A 20,628-nucleotide genomic window follows, 5' to 3' on the forward strand; every position below is an offset into this window, starting at 1 on the left:
ATGCTTGTCAACTTTGCATTTGCTATAAAGCTAATAGTAAACCGTTACAAATGTTTTCCATTGTCTACCACATTTCCTTTTTTCCATTGGTAGTTAATGTGATCTTAATATCACAGGATGAGATGAAGGGAATATGGCAGCAATCTCAAACTTTATATCAAGTATTAGTAATTTTCACCAGCTTCATTTCTACGGCCACCCTTTGTCGTTTGGTGGACCCATAAAGTTTCTGAGCATCACTCCCCCACACACTACATGTTATAAGCAACATATATGGGGTCTAACTGGTCAGCTAGGAAACTGTCACGGAGGTGCATCCGTTGTTTCTCCCCCCTGGAATTGATAGGAATAACTCCGGGATCAACTACCACCACCACTCCCACAATGAGATAATGTTCTTCCAGGACCACGTTTGTAACCAGAGGAACTAAATCCAGGGCCTCCTGTTCACAGCCACACAGCTCCACGACGACCACGAGCAAGTTGGTCCATGTGAATACAGCACTGAAAGTTACAAAGAACAAACAAACAGAAAACCTAGTTATTTTCACAAATATAAAAAATGCAGAGTTTCTGATTTTTTTCCTTAGATGGCATTTACCACCTGATTTGCATTGCACTACCAAGTAGCATAACTCCAATGAATAACCAGTGTCAGTGCGTCAAACATCAGTTCAGACACAAATCAACTTGACAAATGAATTAATTGCTGCCTTCACTGACTTAAATATAATCACAGAACTGGAAATTGTAATTTCTATTTTGAATTAAGGCTTGTGAGACAAGATTCACAGTCAGTCAGCCCAGTGTTATTCTTATCTATGGATGGGAAAGGAGATGTATATCAAGATCACACAACTTGCTGATGGTAATACACAAAAAAAAAAACTATCAGACTTTGTCTATGTTCCGTGTTTACAGGTTTTTTTTCCCCCTTATTAAATCCTGCATCCTTATGCAAACACTGATACGTTCCATCTATATTAGGATGAATTCATTTTCCCCTGCTGCTTTACCATTCAGCAATGCTCCTGTGTGTCCGAGATACAGACGTCTCGATATCAATTGGGTGGTAACGCAGCCCCCTCAGTTCCAGAGTTTCATCCAGTGCTCCAACAACATACAGTGCATCATGGCGCTCTAGAGAGGAGAAATCAGAAATGAAATGTATGCACACTACGAAAACAGGAAGAGGCAGACAGAAAATGGCATTTGGATAGAAGTCAAGTGTCTCCTTTACACAGGTACGTTGATGAGAACTTATCCATGATGGGAGAAAACTCTTCATTTGAAAGATAAAGACTCGTTTCTGCCCTACCTCCACTGGCAGCTGTAAGTTCTGTCCGACGCACAAAACCAAGGTACCCAGTCCGAGCCCAGAGTGTCTGAGCTGCATCTCCAAAGCTCAGACGAGTGTTGAAATGATCAGCTTGAAGGGTTTCGTTGTCGTAGATGGTGTAGTAGCCACTGGCTGTGTGTGGGCTGTTCACCCAAATCTGCAGAAGTGGAAAAACAGATCCGCAAGTTACAACAAAAGGGCATCTTTTTCATGTTTAAATAAAGCAAATAATAAACTAACAAAGAGGGTCTCGTTAGGTATGAAGATGGTTAAGGCCTTCCAGGTCCAAAAACGTTTCACATTTAGCTCAAACTGCCAAGCATCCTAAAAATGGATCTTGCAGATATCCTTTGCTAATAACATTAAAATGAGGATATGGTAAACCTGTGGATTTTTATAATTTCAACACAGACTGAATATACTGTTGTGTTATTGAGATAAGCAAGAGCAAAATATAAATTAGATTGTTTAGAAGCCAGTCATACGAGCAGAAATGCTCCGGCAGTAATTCAACTTAAAGAGGTCCACAGGTATTGGCTACCATCAACTTAGATAATCAAAGAGAGAATACGGATCAAGAAGCAGACAGCAGAAAAACTACCCAAAAAGTAACGTCCGTGCTTACCTCTCCAAGATGAGAATCTCCAAGAGGTCCTTTTGTCTCAGGATTAACAATAACCACTTTGACTCCAGGTAAAATCTAAAAATCATAAGAGGGAATATGCAAATCAGTTTGTGAATTATCTTCACCCACAACTAAAGCATCAAGGCTGTTCATTTGTTTCCACAAAGGCGTGGTTTCACCCATGGAAATCACTAACATGTATAAACAAGCTAGGGCATGTACGACGAAGCACTATCAGAACAAAAGTATTTCCTGTCTGGAGAGCCACACGGGTAAGGCATTCTACTCCATTATAAATCAAAGTAACCTTTCAGAGGAGCAGTGTAACCAGCACTCCTCATGCTATGCCACAAGGCCACCGCTACCAGCTGCATGTCAGCATCATGAGGGGTAGGGCAGAAACATGAAATTACCTTCCCAGATTCCGAAAGCAGCAGACTTTGTGGAGCTCCTCTTTCCACCAGACGTACTCTGAAGTTAAAGAAAACACAGTCAGGGAAAGAAGAGAGCTGAAATCTACTGAGAGGAGTGGTAACTCAGTACTGTTACAACATATTATAGATGAGTTACTTGTAAAGCAAACTTACTGTACCTGTCATGTCTCAAGGATTTCAGGTCTACATACACTGTGGTGGGATCAGGCCCAGAGGTTCCCTAAAAAAGTAAACATTAAAAAATATATATATTTTAGGCAACTTGTGCCTGAGCTCAAAGACTTCCAGGGGCTTCATGCTGACAACAAACCTCACATCCACATTTCCCCATCTTTACAGTTGCACTCAGGGAAGCATGTCAGTACAGAGAGAAGTATCCTGGGTTTACTAAGCGTAACACCAGTGCAGGATGCATCTTGAGGAGGGAAACTGCTACAGAGACAGCCTAAGTGCTCTCAGCTATCAGCTCTGGGGCAACTGGAGTCACAGGTTAAATAAAGGTCGTATTTCAGTTGTTTTGGGTATTTGTGATGGAACCTGGCAGCTGAAAACAGAAGAAGTTGCTTAAATCTTGTGCTAGCTGTTCTCTGCAAAGCAGATGTGGGGCTACACTCACAGTGGAGAATCACATGCAGTTTAGGAAGTTTGTGTTGTATTCTCAATTGGTAACGTGGAAACCTGATGGCAGTGACAACACTGGCCCTAGAAAACATTTTTGTTACCTGTAAACAGATAGCAACGTTGACTCTCGATCCAAAGGTGGTGCTTACAGCACGAGATGACAGGCCAATGTCTTTGAAGAGTTTTGAGAATGAATGAGTGAGAGAAACTCGTGGTCGTTCCTCTGCAACAACCACACACGTCCGGACACAGGACAGATTAATTCCTCGTGCCTAGAAAAGAGTGTGCAAATGAGTGCACAGGTCCTCCACCACACTGCACCGTAATCTAACCCCCCTGAGAAAGTGACTTCTTGTGCTCAGTGCCCTCTTTTCAGCTCCTATTTGTTACTGTAAAATGTCTGACCAGAGCCTAAAAACACTGGTAGAACAAGATCATCAGCACTGCTCCTTTCCTCTGCTAGAGAATGTAGCACCATGTGCTTCTACAGAGCTTGTCAGCTAAGATTACACCTTTTATTCCCTATTTATATAGATGGAAACCAAACCAAGTGAGAATGTGGAGTCATTTATGGAGGTTGCACTGAGCCTTTAACCAAACCAAGACCAGAATCCATTGATCCATTATTACTTCCAAACCATATCATAAATGCACTGAACAGCATTAGCAGTTCAAACCCGTGCATTGTTCTGTTAACTGGTGACACACCACAAGGCAGAGAGATTCTATGCCACCAACAGAACAAGACTGATCCTTAACCTTCTAGACGGAGCGCACAAATTATTTCAGTAAACCCCAAGCAGAAAACACCTCAAGCCTTTTATGTAGCTGTTTTTCCCTTCCTATCAACCCCCAGGAGAAAACACCTTTATTTAGCCAAGCGCTTAATGCGTGTGCTTTACATCATGCACTGATCTGAGCCTTCACTGCAGACTGTTATATAAGCAATTCCTCCGCAGAGCATTTTGCTGCTGGCATCCTCTCTTCAGGGCTTGCCCAGCAGTCTCTGACACTCCTTGGCAATGTGCCACCTACACTGTAATACATACACCTTATTCAATTTCAATCCTTTTAATTTCCTGGGGCTCCAAACATTCTTTTGTTGCATTTGCTTTCTGAGCAAGCTGTGGGCAGCAGGCTTGTGCATCATTATGCTGTTGTCTCTAACAACCGTGTCACTTCACTTGCTACAGCAGTTTCATTAATTTATGTAGTGTAATAGTCAAGAAACATTTCTCACCTTTAACGTTTCAACTTGGTTTCCAAGTCCCTTTGTGCACAGTTCCATGACTGAGTAGGAACAGAAAGTGTCCCTTATTTTATGCTGGCTGACAGTAGATAACCAGAGAGAAAGATTGGATTCCAGCTCCATAGGAGGAATTAAAATTGACTGGTGTCCAGAATACACACTGTGAAAAACATCAAAGAGAAGAATATATTTTTGTGTAGCAGGTAGCAATCTTTAAATTAATATTTACTATATTTTCATTTCATCTTACGTTCCTGATAGACCAAAAGAAAGCTGTGGGACTCTGATCTGAGGCAAACTGATGATAGCTCCAATGCCCACATTCTGCAGCAACAATGTATTGTAAATACAACTTACTTTACAAGAACAACAATTTATGTGCACACAAGCGTGCACACATTGAAAGCAAAGGAAGAGAATCAGCTCAACCACACAATTTACAGAAAGAAAATTCCCTTGCTGCAACATATAATCAAGGAAGAAAGGAAGAGAAGCATTCTGAAGCCAGTAATATTTGGCAGCACAAATATGCATAATCAACATGGGATAACAACTTGCTAACCTGCAGGAAAAGGGAACATATTATTGTCAGTTTAAGACAAATTCTCCTCTTACTACAAGTTAGTCATTTTATAATGCCAAAATATATGCCTCATTACAGACGTGGACTGCTATTCCCCATTTAAAATCTACCAAGAGTTAACCTTTACCCTTTTCTCCCTCAAGGATCCTACCTGCAAAGGCACCAGAGCACAAACCCCAGTCCACAGTAGGGGTCAAGACAAATTGCAATCTGCCGTGAGGAGTAGAGCTCACACTGAAGCTTGATGGCCCTGCAGAGACCACTCACTGCTGCGTGGGACATCTGCAATACCAAAGACAGAGAAACGGGATGAAATCCTACTGTGATGTGAGATTTCAGCAAAGACAGGCAGGTAGGAACGACAGTTGCCTTGATAGCATTTCTCAAGAAACAGTATTTCTTCTTCCCTTATCTCCCACAGCAGATGCAGAGCATTACAGAACCATACGAGCCAGAAACTGTGAGAACAGCTACTGCTGAAAGGTTTGGGGCTTCTCAGACCCCAAACAGAGCTGATCATTAATGACACACTAAGGCTTTCATTTTTTAGTTTCATATCATCTTCTCTGTCAATTGCATTCCTATCCTGCTCTTAGTGTTGGGGGGAGAAGCAAAAGCACACAGCTGTGCTCCTCACACCCACTGCTCTCCTGTCAGCCTGCTCTCTGGTGGGAGGCAGCAGAACTCCTGATGCCCACTGCAGAGACCTCTCTTTCTATATAGCAGAGCTGATTCTTCAGTCTGAAGTCACATTGCATTGCATGCAGGGAATTTACAGCTTTGCTCACAGAAAAGCACAGCATTTAATTGAGATACAAAGCCAGTTCTGGTGGAGGGAAGCAGGAGAGCCAGTCTGGATTATCAGCCAAAGACAAGACACCAAAAAATTTGTCTTCTAGAAGCATTTTACTGTACCTTCACTCCTGTAAGCATGCCTGTTGTGGAAACACTAAAATCTAGATATGCTAACATTTCAGATGTAGGTGGTTTATAGATCTGAGAGAGCCGCTTCCTGGGCAAGTCATCTGTGCAAGAAAGAAACAAACATGTTTAATTTTTTATTACTAAATTAGTATTTAAAAGAACAGTTTTCAGAAAGACTGAGGTGGACCATAAATCTTTTGATTAAAACATTTTACAAAGACGACACACAGAACATAAAGAGAGTCTTGCAAAAATTCCCCTGGAAAAAGTTATTCATTTTCTTCTGCGTGTAAACCAAACATTTTAAATACAGGATTTTAATTTTTTTAAAATTTTCTTAAACTCCAGGGCCAAGGGATGAAGCATGACCAGGTATTAGGAGACACAATCAATCCAGGAACATATTCTGCTTCTTATGCCCTCTGAGTCACTCTACAGTGCCAGACCAGGAGGCCAAGTAGATCGACCACGGCATGAAACGCTGTCATCAAGGAATTACTGTTATCTCAATGTGGCTTTCCATGAAAATTATGATCCATCAATAGTTCAACAAATGGAGAAAAGAGATGAGCAAACAAAGATCTGGCTTCTATCTTTCATCATGTTTCTGAACATTCTAACAAAACCTTATGAGCCATCTGGTTAACATCTGGAATAGGGAACAGCCTCTCCCTTTGGAAGTCAATAGTAACCCTTCCACAGAACTTGAAAAAGTCTTCCAAGTCCACAGACCACACCTGTATCAATGATGGTCGGCCAGGTTTTCACATCTACAGCAGCAGCTGCCTCTCTAGATTTCAGTAGTCTCATTAAGGTCTGGGTTGTGAGAATACAGGCAGCTTTGCTGACCTAAAAAGATAAACAATTGCTAATAAAGACAAAGGCAACTCCCTCAGACACTGTTCATTGCAAGATTTCATATTCACAGAATATATTTTACCACCTGCCACCTTCTCCCTGGTAGACTCGTAGTAATTGCTGTGGCTTTTCCAACACTTCCTTCATTAAAACCCCAAATTCAGATTAAAAAGCAAACAACCAGGGCAGAACCTTTACAGCAAGTAAATTATTTCAACAGCCCAAATTCTAACTTCTTCTTTGTGTTTATAATGTGGAGATATCCTGTCTAGATTACTGACTTGGAAAATAACCAATAGCAGGATTTGCACTCTCCAGTAAGGAGATCAATATGAAATTTTAGGTAGTACCATCACATGAGTATCCCTCAGAAACAACTGCTCCATGTGAGAGGTGGTTCTCTCTTGCATCTTATGAATTAGAATGTTGTCCTTCACCACTATCATGTAAATACCATAGACAGCTGTGTTAACTATTCAAATGGGAGAGGCTGAAACAAGAGTGCTCCAGCCACGCTAAGGCCCCGTTACTCACTTCCACGATCATTCGCACAGTGGGCAGAGTAGCAGTGAGGCTCTGAGCATGAGGTGGTCTCACGGTCACAGGGATGCAGCCAGCATACAAACAGCCATAGAACGCGGTGATTAGCTCAATGCCTGCAAGGACACGACAGGCTGTAGTGTACAACACCCTGGTGACACCAGCCTTTCCCCTGAGGAGTTTCCTCTGAGCATCAGTGAAAATTTTCATTAGAAAAAGGTACACTCCCACAGCACAGGTGTCCAACATAAGCAGACCAAACTGTTAGACCAGTATGGCAAGGAAGCTAAGGAAGCTTGGGATAGGGGACTGGGAAAGCAGAGAACAATGACCACAGCAAACCATATCCATTTTTCAGGAAAAGAATATCCCAGTGTTGAATGACTCAAAAGTCAGTCAGTTCAAAACATCTCTGGCAGTGGAAGTACACAGCACCTCTCATCAGCAGTGAGCACTGTACACACGCCAAGTGATAAAGGTGTGAGCAGACAGACCACACTTCCCACTGTTCCCAACCTACTGCTGTAGAAGAGGCAGCTAACAGAGCTGAAGGTGATGGCACCAGTCAGTACCAGAACCCACCCTGCCATTTCTCACAGCTTTCCCTGGATAAAGAGCTGCTAATTGTCATCGTGACTTCAGGCAAACAAGATCTGAACAGACTAGGAGCCAAGAGGTCTCTGTTAGGGCACATAATGCATTTCTCCAGCACATGCAGTGCGGTCACACATTCCTAGTAATCTTACAGTGAGCGTCATCATACCATAAGTTCTTTGATAACCACAAAAAAAAAAGAGTTTTTATCCTAAACATCGGGAGACAGTAAGATCCCTAGAGCTGAGAGCATCTTTCCAGGATTGAGAAGATACAAATCTGCTCTTCCAAAACTAAAGAATCAATGCTGGAGCTGTGATACTGCAATGCAAGACATGAGGACAGCCCTCTATGGAGTCAAAACTAGATCAGGAAGTCGTACAGTCCCTGATGTTGGTGTTTCAATGATCCCCCCCCGATCTTCCAGATCTCAATGAAATTTCCAAGAAACACCATACTGCATTTTCACAATGGGATGCAGTTCTTTTTAAAGCTTGCTTACCAGGAGGATAAAGAAGCACCACATTGTCTCCTGCATTGAGATGTCCTTTGTCACAGAGCACTGATGCAATTCTCTCAGCTTTTTTGTGCAACTGAAGGCAGGTGGCTGTACACACAGCAGTTCCCTTGAAAAGAGACAGAAGTGTTCTAATCACAGCCTCTGACACTAGTTTCCATCAAGCACAACACATGTCAGTAAGACAGCTGCTGGAACCAAACCAAAAAACAGAACAACCCAACAACCTTCCTCACTAGCATTAGTCTATAGCTACTAGTTGTCAATACCTATATGCTGCTGGTGCTCACTGAGCTGTTTATCCACTACAATTCAGAAAAGACAGAAATAGAGCTAGATCTGCTCTAGAAAATTCTACCTTCCAGGAGTCAGTTCAAGTCTTCTTGCACCAGAACCTTGCCAGAATATACTCAACAGGGATACATCATTAAATGATACAGGAACCAGTGGGACCTACAAACATGCCCAGTTTTAAAATGAAGCATCAAACCACTGTGGGCATTAAGATGACAAGTGACCTGCAGGTTCAAAAGGTGCAGATTTTAAGTTAGAAATCCTAGGGCAACATCTGACAAAGAGGCTAAATAGAGGACACTGCAGTGGGCAAACACAGTCTCATACTTGGGCTGAATAACATGCTGCGGACCTTAAAAAAAAAAAAAAAAAAAGACTGTACCTTGGCATTTAATAAGAGGAAGAGCGCGTGGTCAGGAGTTGTGTGAGCTCTCCACTGTAACACCTCTGTCAGGAACTGGTGCTAAAACAAAGAGGCAGTAATTAAATACTAGTTCCTCTAGGAACTTAGGCAATACTATGCTTGTCTCACTTTGCTGCCTTGCATTCAACTGTAGGATAAACTCTTCTCGCATACTCCAGTTGTAACAAACACTGATTTACCTTTTTAACTAAATCATTGTCTTCTATTTGACCAAGATCTCTTCCAGAGGCTTGAGCAATACGCTTCCCAGCAACCAGGTTCCCCACCATCACAGAGGCAGGGCCAACACCTGTTGGTTAAGAGCCACATAGAATCAGAATGCACTCACATGCTCTGAATGGCATCTTTCAGTATTACCTGCAGCAGAGTAATGTTTAAAACAAGCAAAAACTGACAGCTCTGGAGGCCTCGTAGCAACTTATAACAAAGTGACTTTTCCTGTGGTCATGTGCGAGGCAGACTAAGTTTCCTCTACCCAAAAACCAGACTTAACACAAGGAGAAAAGCTGCTGCTTTGTAAAGGAGGATCGAGGTCTGCACTGCAGTCAGGACTTGTAATATAAACGATAAGGAGCCAGCCTAGAACTGCAATCTGTCAAACGCAAAGGCAGAAAGGTTTTCTGCTAGCTCCCACTGCTCCCAGGCACAGATGAGAAGAGGCAATGAAATCTTGATAATACAGTTCAGAAGGCAGGGCTCGTCTCCTACTCATTGGCAGAGATAAGTCTCAATGAGCTCAGAGGTAGGAATCAAAATTCCTGACTGCCACGTGCCAAGAAAGGCATCAAACAAACTAGCCATGGGCAACAACATAAGTCCCTGCTTCTAGCAAGCAGGACACTCAGTGTCACAGGCATCGTACAGCTTCCTGTATCTGAAGTAGTGAGCTTCAATTTACCAACATTAAACAAAAGGGACTCACGTTACCTGGTTGTTTCTGCCTGGGTTTTGGCAAGTTTGTCACACACGTGTGCGGGCACATGAGGATGTTGCACGGATGCAGAGAGCCCTCCAGAAAGTGCTGTTTAGTTTGAGAGATATGGATCCCTCCCAGGGGAGTTTTTGGCAATGTATTAGCTGGCACAAGAGCAAGGCAATATACACCCACTTGGTGAATGCTGTCAATTGCCTAAAGAAAGAAAGAAAGAAGGTCACTTGAATTTTTGGTATTACTGGAGATGGTGTAGTTTACAGGCTTCACTGCCATGCCACAAAACAAAACCCTACATTTGTAAGGTACTGAAGGAGCAGGGCAGTCACCATCTTTCAATTTCACCTGTGTAACATTAGTTACTCAATGCTAAGTGCCTGCTTGCATCCCTAATCCAATCCATATACCAGAAGTTCATTTTTAAACTCTTCATGACTAAAATCTCAAAATATACACAGTTGCTTGTGATCAACATCACATGATTTTGATCCTAGGATTTTATCCATCTGTCTCTCCACTGTATCATCACTCCGTTCTTTTTTAGTCTGCCTCAGCACTCAGGCAACTAATACATTATTCAGGTTACCAGGTACTTTCCTGATTTCTCTGCCTAGTTTGCATACCTCACCACATTCCTGCATGCAGCTCTCAAAAGTAAGCATTTGCCATTTGTTCTACTTTCTCAGGACTATGCTTGTTCAGCTGTTTTAACTATTTTCTGTTTACTGCCTTTCTGTTGAAAATATGTCTTAAAGATAAGGGCAACTTTAAAACCTGGCTTTGAACACTAGCAAGATCTAATATAGTAGCAGAATTACTGCATTTGAGCACTAGATCTGCTTTGCAGTGTTGAGAGGCAATTGTGTTTCTCTATACAGCCACTGTGCTAGCACAATGCTGATAAATTTGTCAGAGCTTATTCTGTGTTGCAGCCACTTTCCCAGGACCTTCAGGACACAACAGAACAGCTTGTACACAGCAGATGTACCCAGCTTGCAACCTTGTAAAACTACCTTGTGCCAAGAGGGATCACAAGACCACGCTCTCTCCATCTAGGTCATGCTGATGGCCTCTGATCAGCCCCCACACTGAAAAACTGCACAAACTCCCCTTGTCCACCTTTGTCACTGGCCTTACCTGCAGTACTCGACTCATCCATTGAAAACTGTCCTCCTCAGATGCATCTGGCCTCTGCTCTGCCACCACCACAATCCTCTCATCGTAGAAGACAGATACTGAGAATACAGCAATCCTAAGGACAACAGGAGAGCTACATTGGCAGGAATTCTGAATGTACTCCTTGGCAACAGGCGACCAAAAGAAGATAAAGCTTTCTCTCTCTCTCTCTCTCTCTCTTCTCTCTCTAACAAAAAAATAAATAAAAACTACCCCAACAAAACGAAAACCAAACTACCCATGGGGCACAAAGAAAAAATCCAAAAACATAAGACAGCAGAACAGCACCAGGCTGATTAATGGCTAAGCCAAAAATGTTTTTACTTTAACTGACTTACCAAAACAAGCGAGTTACTGAAAAAAAGTGGGAGATTATACTGCAGATCCCATTTCATTATATTACGTGGAGAGGTGAGTTTTAATTTACTAACCTTCCTCTGTAAACTGTTTTTATTGACTCTACTGCCAACCCAGTTGCAACAATGTCATCAGCATTGTGTCTCCGCCCACTGACTGTCAGCAATCCATCCATTTTTCCAACCACAAACACCAAACTGCCCTGAAAGATAAGAAAGGTAACAGTTAGTAACACACACACATATATAAATATATATAAAGCAGATACAAATTCCAGGATTTGCATATTCTGCAACTCTTACTGGTTTCAGTAGCTAGATCAACAGAATTCTCTCTCAACTATCTCGTCACTCACAGCAAGCAACCACATACACACATTTCCAAACACAAATGCTTTTCTTTTAAACATTCTAGGCCATTAGCACAAGCTAACACAAGCTCAAGAAGCTGTTACATACAGGTCCAACAAAGCCCAGCAAGCCGGAACGGACAAATGGCACATCACCCACTGGAGAGCCAGCTGAGTTCAGAGGAATAACCTGCAACAGAAGGGAGGACGTTGGAGGCAAAGTGGATTTGCCTGAGGCTAGAAAAACATGCTCCCATGATTCAGTATCAAGAGCTGTATTGTATGTGAGTGAAACAAGGAGGAAATCCCTGCTGCAATCATTTTAGAACTGTGAGGCATCCTCACGAAGGGAAAGCACAGAAAATATTTAACCGTAATGAGTTTTTCTGGGTTTCTCTTCAAAAGCCAACATTAACACATAAGTTACAAAATCAAGAGAACATCCAAGGTTTCTTCTTAAGAGGAAAACAGGGAAGAAATAAACACTCTGCTGTACATACCTCAAACGTATTCTTTGTCAGCCCTGCCAGCCCATAATACATCATTCCTCCTGCTCTGGAGCTAACACAAATTTCTCCAATCTCATCTGTTTTACACAGCTGAGGTGGTCCATCGGGTTTCACTATACACATCATTCCTAGGACCAATTAAACAGAGTGATTCTTTTTCCAACATGTTCCAGAGCATTCTCAGACATCCTTAGGAGGGACTCCCATGTATTCTTACCTCCTGGCATCACGTGCCCAACATCCTGAACAGTGAGTGCAGAGTTTTTGTCTTCAGTGTTGACACGAATCACACCAAAACTCAACCCATTCATGGACAGTATGGCTCTTCCAGGCAGAGGTGCCCCAGGAACCCCAGGCCTTTGAAAGACACAGAAGTCAATATGCCAAATCACACATAACATATCAGATCACCTGAAGAATGCATACTTCAGTGTCTGTTCTTTGCATAACAAATTTAAAACCGTAAAATAGGAGCAGAGGTGTCCTCCGATGAGAACCAGGCATCAATCTCTAAGAAAACTTATTCTTGGGCAAATGCAACACATCATGTGAATCACAGCTCTTATCCAGGTCTTTAATTTAACCTGTGTTAAATACCAGCTCACAGGTGATTACAGTGCTACTGATTTATAGAGGGCAGCAATGGACAGAAACAGACTATGAAAGTGGCTGTCTAATGTCATACTAATTTTCAACTCAGATTCAAACAACACCCCACCAGCTTCAGAAGTCAAGATAGAAGAAAGCAGTGCAGACTTTTTGATGGTCCTGTTGGGCTACTGCCCATCTTAGAGAGAAAAAAAACACTCACCTTAGGAGAAATGCTGAACAATTTAGCTACTTGAATACCCTGAGTACACACAGTAAGTGTCAGTGGAACTTATTACATGCTGAAGTCAACTATGATCAACAGATGAATAAGCCTTAGCCAGCATCACTTCATCTAGCAAATAAACTGCAGTGCTGAACAGCCATTACCTCCGTATTGCAATAGTCATCGCTTCTGGAGATGTGGCACATGGACAAATTGCCTCTGGTTTAAGCCCGTGACTCTGAAATAAGCTCAGGAAGGCATCGCATGAGGAAACAGACCCTGGAAAAAACGAAATACTCAACTGTAATCTCATATTTTTTTAAAGTCTCCAAAACTGCCCAGAGATAAGTGCAGCTTATTAGCAGAGAATATATACAGTATCACTACCAAAAACTGTAGGTGACATCTTGTAAGATATCAGTGTCTACTGAACAGGACTTGTGATAAACCAAGTCTGTTTTTCTGCTCCACAGTGGTTTAGGATGCCTGCTTTTAATAAATAAAAAAACCCAACACATTAATAGTACAAAACAAGAATGCAAATACTTTCCAAACTTCCAGCAGTATGCAGACATACATAGGCTCTGTCTCCATGCAATGGTTGTAATCAAAAATTGGTCTAACAGTATTCCAGTCATCACCTCCAGTTGGTATGACCCAGACAAATACTTTTTTATGTCTCTTAGCTAGCCATACATGAGGTCTAAGAGAGCTGGACCAGGGCTTCATCTTCTCAGTTCACACGTGAATTGCCTTCACCTGTGCTCTCACATCTGTCTGGGTCTTCTCCCCAGGTGCTCAATCAGTGGTTCAGACCATGACTTAGCAGCTGCCATACACCACTGCTCTGGTGTTACCAGGCAGTTACCCTAACATATGTCTTCTGCAAGCATCTACAAAAGGAGTTGGATTTGAGCACGTGGTAATAACTTGCTGAGAAATCTCTCCGGAGAACAGCAGTGTGGGCATACTCACAGGGATTTGCACCGTCAGTTACAATCAGCATGCGTAGAGAACTCAAACTGACGTCTCTTTGGTCTCGATGGGCCATCATGGCCCAGTGCAAGTCTCGACACTTGACTAAAGCAACTTTTGCTGCAACCCAACACAAAAAAGCGGTATCAGAATAAATGAAAGTTTTCCATGAGTCATTTTCATATGAACATACACTCTAACACTGCAGATGAGAAAACTCTAAGGCGATTGAGCCTGTAGTGATAGCAAACCCTAACACAGAACAGCATCTGCTCTTAAATGCAGGCCACCTCCCACCACTTGAGCTGCTGCAGCCCCTTCTCCAAGATGCCAGAATCATTACCACCTCCTGAACACCCTCACTAAGGATTTGGGATCAACGGATCTCTCTGTGCTCAACTATTTTCTTTCTCTCATAAGACACAGGTTGTGAGGTCCCCATGAAGTTCTCCGCAGTTTGCTGATTAAGACTTTGTGCACATTTTGAAACAAATTAGAGACTTGGTCTGTTTGATTCGTCACTGAAGAGCAAAAAGAGAGGCTCCTAAACGTTTTAGATTTTAATGCTCTTCTCTCATGTACTCTGAAATCTTCAAGCTTAAGTTGTGGAACATACAGTTACCTTTGTGAGTATGAACTCTCTGCACCCATGACAGTGGGCAGGTTTTCATCACAGAATAGGGCACACTGATAGTATGCAATTTGTTCATTACATTCTGAAAAGCAGAAAAAGGACTTTTAAGAAAATGCTCACAAAATGTATTACAAAGCAGAAGTCACCCTCAGCCCCCAAACCCTCTCCATACTACAAAGCCACCTAAATTTACTGATGATGCTTCTACGCTTTCTGCCAGATGGACAATTCTCTGGAGAGAGAAAGGTATGATTGACTTAATGGTCCCTAAACCACCTCCTCAAATGTCAGTTACAAAGTTATGGAACGCTCTAGAAAGTCTTTACAGGCTCAACTCACCGTGAGAATGCCGTGCCACAACCCTGCATCCTTCTTAAAATCCAAAACATTCACTATTGTTTCACCTGGAAAGAGAAAGTTGTAGTTTAGAAGTAAGATGTGCCTGGACAGTTGTTATTCATGCTCAAATCTGCATAATTCAGATCTGTCATTTCACCCTGTCAGATCTGCTCCAAGACGTGCAGCAAGTGCAGAGCCTTGTTTGTCTGATTATACATTCTACTACTCAGAATTCCTTGTTATGAAAAAGAAGGCAACCAAACATCAATTTAATAGAAGAAATACATCCCAGAAAGTTGTAAGAAAACCACATTCCAGCATTTAATGGACATCAATAGAAAGGGCCTTAACCTCTTTATGCATGAGCAGCAGCAGAAGAGAGTAGAGAATATCGCTCAAGCGCTGGCTCCCAGAAGCAGTGGAAATTAAAAGTGATGAAGTGATGGCTTTCAAAAGACATACTCTGCATTTTAAAGTACTATGACATACAGCTCTAAAAATAACGTTGCAGTCAATGGATGTACAGATTTGCTTCCCTCTCTTCCCCCTCAGCACTTCTTTGATGTTTCTGTGGCTTCACCTACCTTCAGAATAGTTGCAGGCCTGAGACAAAGCTTGGCAGTGAGACAGCATTGCAATCCGAGACACTGTGACACCCATAACACTGCCCTCTTTGCTGGTCTTGTACTACAGAAGGAAAAAAAGGTCATGGTGTGACCCTGGGCTCCACACACGAAGGAAATTAAAAGAGAATCCATCTTAAATGAAATTTTGCTCCTCTAAAGCTCCAGAGAGGTACACAAAAAAATAATCCTTTGCTGTACAAGCAAGGTTCGCCACAGCAAAAACAGTGACTCAGGTATCAAACGTTCAGATTAGATTCAGATTAGGTCCAGAGATGAAGACAGCAATTTAATGTATTCACGCTTATTTCATTACTACTGCTTCTCAGAACATCTCCTTCTGTGTCCATAAGTGAACTGAAAAAATCAATTTGTAAATTTAGAATAGCCAAATTACTGTTACTACTTAAGTCACTGCAACTCCTAGGAGATGCCTTACTGGGGCCTCCAATGAACAAAAATAAACTCTGCTAGTAAGAAGAGAAAATTCAAAATGCTGTTGGCTTAAGTAGTTCCAGAAATCCATGTTATCGGGCACAGGAAGTACACTTCTCAGCCTGGCTGACTCAACTACCAGCTTTCTGGAACAGGAAGAGTGTTTTCCAATTCATTTTGAGCAGTGCTGAAAGGCCACAAAAAATATTCACAACTAAAATACACTTCACTGCAGGTCATATACAGTGAGATTTGTTTCAGTGACTAGAAACTGAGAAATTTAAGGTTGTGAGGTGAAATTATTCTCCCTCTGATGATTAGAACATTAAATTCAGCTCACAGAAACTACTTTCTATTCCCCATTCACTCCTTACCTCAATATATGCTGGCTCAGTTCCTGCAGCTGAGATGTTGGGCTGCCAGTCCTTAGGAGATTTGGAGAGGTATTTTGAATCTGTCACAACCCATTTCAATCTAGGCCAACCTAGAGCCAAAATTAAAGTGGAGCATTAATAACAGTTTACTTAGTGACAGATTTATATTGTGCAAGAATACACAAAAACACATCATTTATCCAAGTTTAGTTATGCAAACACAGTAACAATCCAATCCACGCTGGTAGCCAGAAGGCATTTCTCATCAGGGAGTTCAGTGGGCAGCAAGGCACTTCCTCTACTCAGGAAAGATCCCTGCAGTATTTCTAAATATAGATTGTTCCATCATTAATAAAACTGCTTTTGAATCTGCCAAACGTCACTGAAGGGATACGAGGACAAACCATCACTTGCACTCCCAGATCAACACAGTCGTTCTGTGATGTTAGATACATCAAATCAATCTGTGCCATACACACAAAGCCCACAACATTAAGAGATGCTGTTGGGAAAGTTGTTCACCTTAAGCCCTGAAAAATGCATTCAGACTTCTGACAACTAATTTCAAACAGTTCTGCTCCGGCAAAAGTACAATCAAAAGTGACTACATAACCGATCTCACCTTTAAACTGAACAATTTCTCCATTTTGGGTTTTTGGAAGCCCTTTCAGACAGACTTCAGTGGTGAGGGCCAAAGCAATACCACAGCTTCCCAGAAGAAAACCAATCTGCTGACCACCAGCATCCTGAGGAAAGAGAAGAAGAGGGGGAAGAGTCACTCCTGTTCAAAGATGACATTAGTCAGCTTTTCCCTTACCAAATTCTAAGGACTGGTAATGCTCTGGAAATTTGCCGTTATTCTTGGTTTCCTCTTACTAAATTCTTTACTTTTAGACAGTTTCTGATATAAAGTAATATGGCAACATAGTAAAAGTTCTGGTAAGGGTAAAGAAAATGCTTTTGTTGAGTATTTACAAAATACTTCACATCTTCAACCTCCAGCAAAAATCAAAAAACTGGCAGATGTGAAGCATGGCTTGAAACGAGACCCCATCACATCAGTCAGAAGGCAGATACACAATATTATCTGTACCAAAGGAATTTTTTGCAATAACAGTAGGCAATGCTACTGTTGTCCAAACTACAGCATTGAGGTAAATGGACCATTTGCAGCTGCTCAGCACAGCTATCTGGTCAATATATTTTTCCATGTTTTTAAACTCCTACTGCATGTTCATGACGGTCTCGCACGTTGTGTTAATAGCAGCTGAGGCAGCTGCTTTGTGCTGTGAAATGCTTTCAGAGGTTGGTGGTCTGACTTGGTTTTCATCCCACATCTGCCTATTACTCCTCTAAGTTCCATCAACGTTACCTTTCTGGTAAGAGGTACCTCTATAGGCACTGGTATCACTTCTGCTAGGAGACAGCCGTAAAATGCCACCATGAACATGACTGGGTCATTGTTTGGATACACAAGGGCTACCTGCAATTCACAGAAATGTTTTGTTAATTGAAATATGAAGAAAAAAAAATACAGGGTTCAGATCTGTAGTGACTAAAAGTCAGAAGACTTTGTTAGTTTTTATTCTAAGAAAGCAATTTTCACGGGACTTCTTCAAGCACTGTTCCACATATCTGTACTTACTCATGCACTTACTCCTCAAGCAATCAATCAGCATTCCCATATTCCACACACATATGAAGATGCACACAGTCAAAACAGAGTTCTAAAACTCTCTAAGTCAAAACAGAGTTCTAAAACTCTGTATTTCTCCCAGCTGCAATGCCCTCCCTTACATGTCCTGCAAGGTCCAGAGCCAAAAAGTTGCTTCAGGAAGAGCCAGGAGGACTGAAAAGTCACAAAAGCATCTTTCCCCAGCAGCCTGTTCCTGGGATAAGTGCCTTGCTGTTAGGTGAACAAGATTTTAGTGTCTGTTGTAAGTTACAGGCCCCCAAAACCCTCTTTGTGCTTCACAGGGAAAACCAGACAGTCCCAAAATCATTACCCTGTCTCCAGGTTTTAACACAGGTTCATTTTTGGTCCCCAGTTTGTTAAGCAGCGTGTAGGCCAGCTTGAGACTTCTGCTCCACAATTTGCCTAGAACACAAAGGAGAGAGACTCACTCAACTCTAAATCAATCCAGCATACAAGAAAATACTTAAATTCCTGACTGCTTTAACCATCCACAGTCACTTCCTCTGTTTCACTTACGCTGCAAAGCTCCACAAAACAGGAAAATATTTGCAACCAGACTAACACCAAGAATCCTGTGTTCTATCTGCTTCTACGGAACAGTTCAGCAATGGAAGCCAGGGCTCAACTCACCGTAGGTGAGGGTATAAACTGGTTTCCCTGTAACATCCAGTGCTGTCAGACAGGGGCATTTAGCTTGTGTGGTTCCCCAGCGCTGCAGTGCTGCTTCTAAGGCAGGGGGCCAGTTACAAACAACTCCGAGTGGTTCTCCTTTCACAGGCGTCATCTGGCGTCCTTCTGGCTTGGGCTGATTTGGGTCAGGCTGTGGAACTGAAGGAAATTCAACAATGTTTCCAATACACCTTGCACTATTTGTTCTGGAGCAGTTAAGTCCACAAGACACGTTGAGAACAAATGCCTTTTCATTATAGCTTTTAGGTTTAACCACCCCGTGACACTTCAGTCTCTAGGAAGTCCTGCACAAACCAAAATACATCTGCCTTCTCCTAAAGTGCTATTAAAAAGTATTCAGTACAATAGTGAGGAAGGTAACACAGAACTGGATAAAAGAAAAGCTTAGAAAATAAGGTCGTAATGAAATAACCAGCAAAGAGAATTAATTTTGGAAATCTAAGTGAAGAAGCCTAAGCAGAGGAAGAGTTTTTAAGGATTTAACTAGTTTTTGTTAGTACATTTAGTTATTGTAAGAAGTCAGCATGGAGGAGGCCCCACAAAACTCAGCAGCATAGAGTGTTATTTCATTTTTTCTTTTAATCAGACCCTTCACGAACATACTGCCAGCTGCAAATAGCAAATCCATCTGAGTCAACACCAAAAACAAAAGCATAAATAAATACAGGACTGTGTGCATCAAAAATGATTCACAAAAACATAGAGTGCTATTACCTTCCACAATTTCTTCAAAGTCGTCCACAAAGAATTCTTTCAGAGGTGGCCTCTTAGGCCTTTTCAAGGTGTTCAACAACTGCTGAATCTTTGTGGAGACTCTGCTACTCACAGGAACACCTGAAGGGAAAGAATTTGTCTAATAAAAGTGTGCATCACCTCTATAAATGTACATGACCTACCTTCCTCCACTGCAGGATACTTCTCTTGATGTGTCCACTCATTCAACTATTGTTCCATTATTAAAAGTTGTGCCAAGCAGGATGACATTAATAAGTGTAATATCTATTATAATTAACCCAGTGGTGAGGAAATGCTAGGAATAAAAACTCATTTTTAAGGCGTTTTTACTCCATTCTGAAGTCTGATCTCCCTGATTTCCTCTGACAAACTGCACTCAATGTAAATCATTGGCTACAGACCTGCACTGCACACAGTACTGATCAACTGCAGTGGAAGAATCGCCAGCAGAGGGGGAGTACAGAGGGGAGACATTAATGCCACCCCTCCACACAAAGGTTTATGCCAAACAGCTTACACTGAGTATTATCAGCACCATGAGATCTTAATTAGAGCTAAAAGTTACATGCTTTCATTCATCTTACCTGTGATTCTCAGGACTCCAGGACAATAACTTTAGCTAACAGTTTACCCGTGCATTTCTACTGCTTTCTAGAAAAAAAGTCTGCTATTTCTGCTATAATCTTCTCCAGTTCAGTTCAAGTAGGTGACCACTATAGCACATAAGCATTTCCAACTTGAGAAATGCTTAAAGGGGACAAATGTAATCACGTGTTTTGTTCTCCCAACCCAAGTCCTTCCTTAAGGCCACTCTGACATCTGTGTGCTCTGAAAGGTTCCATACCATCGGCAGTGTCCATCAGACTGGACCGATTGGATCCCTTGTGCATGCCCTTCACGATCCCTGAAGGAGGAAGGTCAATTGCTGCTGGGCGCGTGGAGGAAGAGGAGGTAGTTGCTGTGACATCTGGGGGAACTGAGAAATTTTC

The 20,628-nt window shown here is 41.9% G+C and overlaps 1 protein-coding gene across 1 annotated transcript in view; it reads right to left on the minus strand.

Annotated features, from left to right (window-relative positions):
* Positions 1–251: 251 nt before the first annotated feature.
* Positions 252–20,628, minus strand: part of DIP2B (disco interacting protein 2 homolog B) — a 45,711-nt gene continuing 25,334 nt past the window's right edge. Inside the window, exons 7-39 of the mRNA XM_031555916.1 lie at positions 20,484–20,628; positions 19,619–19,738; positions 18,845–19,042; positions 18,525–18,616; positions 17,891–18,001; positions 17,141–17,264; positions 16,519–16,628; positions 15,671–15,773; positions 15,087–15,151; positions 14,736–14,829; positions 14,114–14,233; positions 13,303–13,417; positions 12,542–12,681; positions 12,316–12,452; positions 11,925–12,005; positions 11,541–11,668; positions 11,071–11,185; positions 9,930–10,131; positions 9,182–9,291; positions 8,961–9,041; positions 8,270–8,393; positions 7,168–7,289; positions 6,513–6,624; positions 5,767–5,876; positions 5,003–5,133; positions 4,260–4,428; positions 3,121–3,291; positions 2,557–2,618; positions 2,378–2,435; positions 1,965–2,039; positions 1,319–1,496; positions 1,017–1,140; positions 252–504 (exon numbers count right to left, since the gene is read on the minus strand). Of these exons, the coding sequence (XP_031411776.1) occupies positions 252–504; positions 1,017–1,140; positions 1,319–1,496; positions 1,965–2,039; positions 2,378–2,435; positions 2,557–2,618; positions 3,121–3,291; positions 4,260–4,428; positions 5,003–5,133; positions 5,767–5,876; positions 6,513–6,624; positions 7,168–7,289; positions 8,270–8,393; positions 8,961–9,041; positions 9,182–9,291; positions 9,930–10,131; positions 11,071–11,185; positions 11,541–11,668; positions 11,925–12,005; positions 12,316–12,452; positions 12,542–12,681; positions 13,303–13,417; positions 14,114–14,233; positions 14,736–14,829; positions 15,087–15,151; positions 15,671–15,773; positions 16,519–16,628; positions 17,141–17,264; positions 17,891–18,001; positions 18,525–18,616; positions 18,845–19,042; positions 19,619–19,738; positions 20,484–20,628 (4,080 nt within the window). The remainder of the gene's footprint in view (positions 505–1,016; positions 1,141–1,318; positions 1,497–1,964; positions 2,040–2,377; positions 2,436–2,556; positions 2,619–3,120; positions 3,292–4,259; positions 4,429–5,002; positions 5,134–5,766; positions 5,877–6,512; positions 6,625–7,167; positions 7,290–8,269; positions 8,394–8,960; positions 9,042–9,181; positions 9,292–9,929; positions 10,132–11,070; positions 11,186–11,540; positions 11,669–11,924; positions 12,006–12,315; positions 12,453–12,541; positions 12,682–13,302; positions 13,418–14,113; positions 14,234–14,735; positions 14,830–15,086; positions 15,152–15,670; positions 15,774–16,518; positions 16,629–17,140; positions 17,265–17,890; positions 18,002–18,524; positions 18,617–18,844; positions 19,043–19,618; positions 19,739–20,483) is intronic.

The sequence above is a fragment of the Meleagris gallopavo genome, chromosome 17 (assembly GCF_000146605.3).
Source record: "Meleagris gallopavo isolate NT-WF06-2002-E0010 breed Aviagen turkey brand Nicholas breeding stock chromosome 17, Turkey_5.1, whole genome shotgun sequence".
Lineage (NCBI taxonomy): Eukaryota > Metazoa > Chordata > Aves > Galliformes > Phasianidae > Meleagris > Meleagris gallopavo.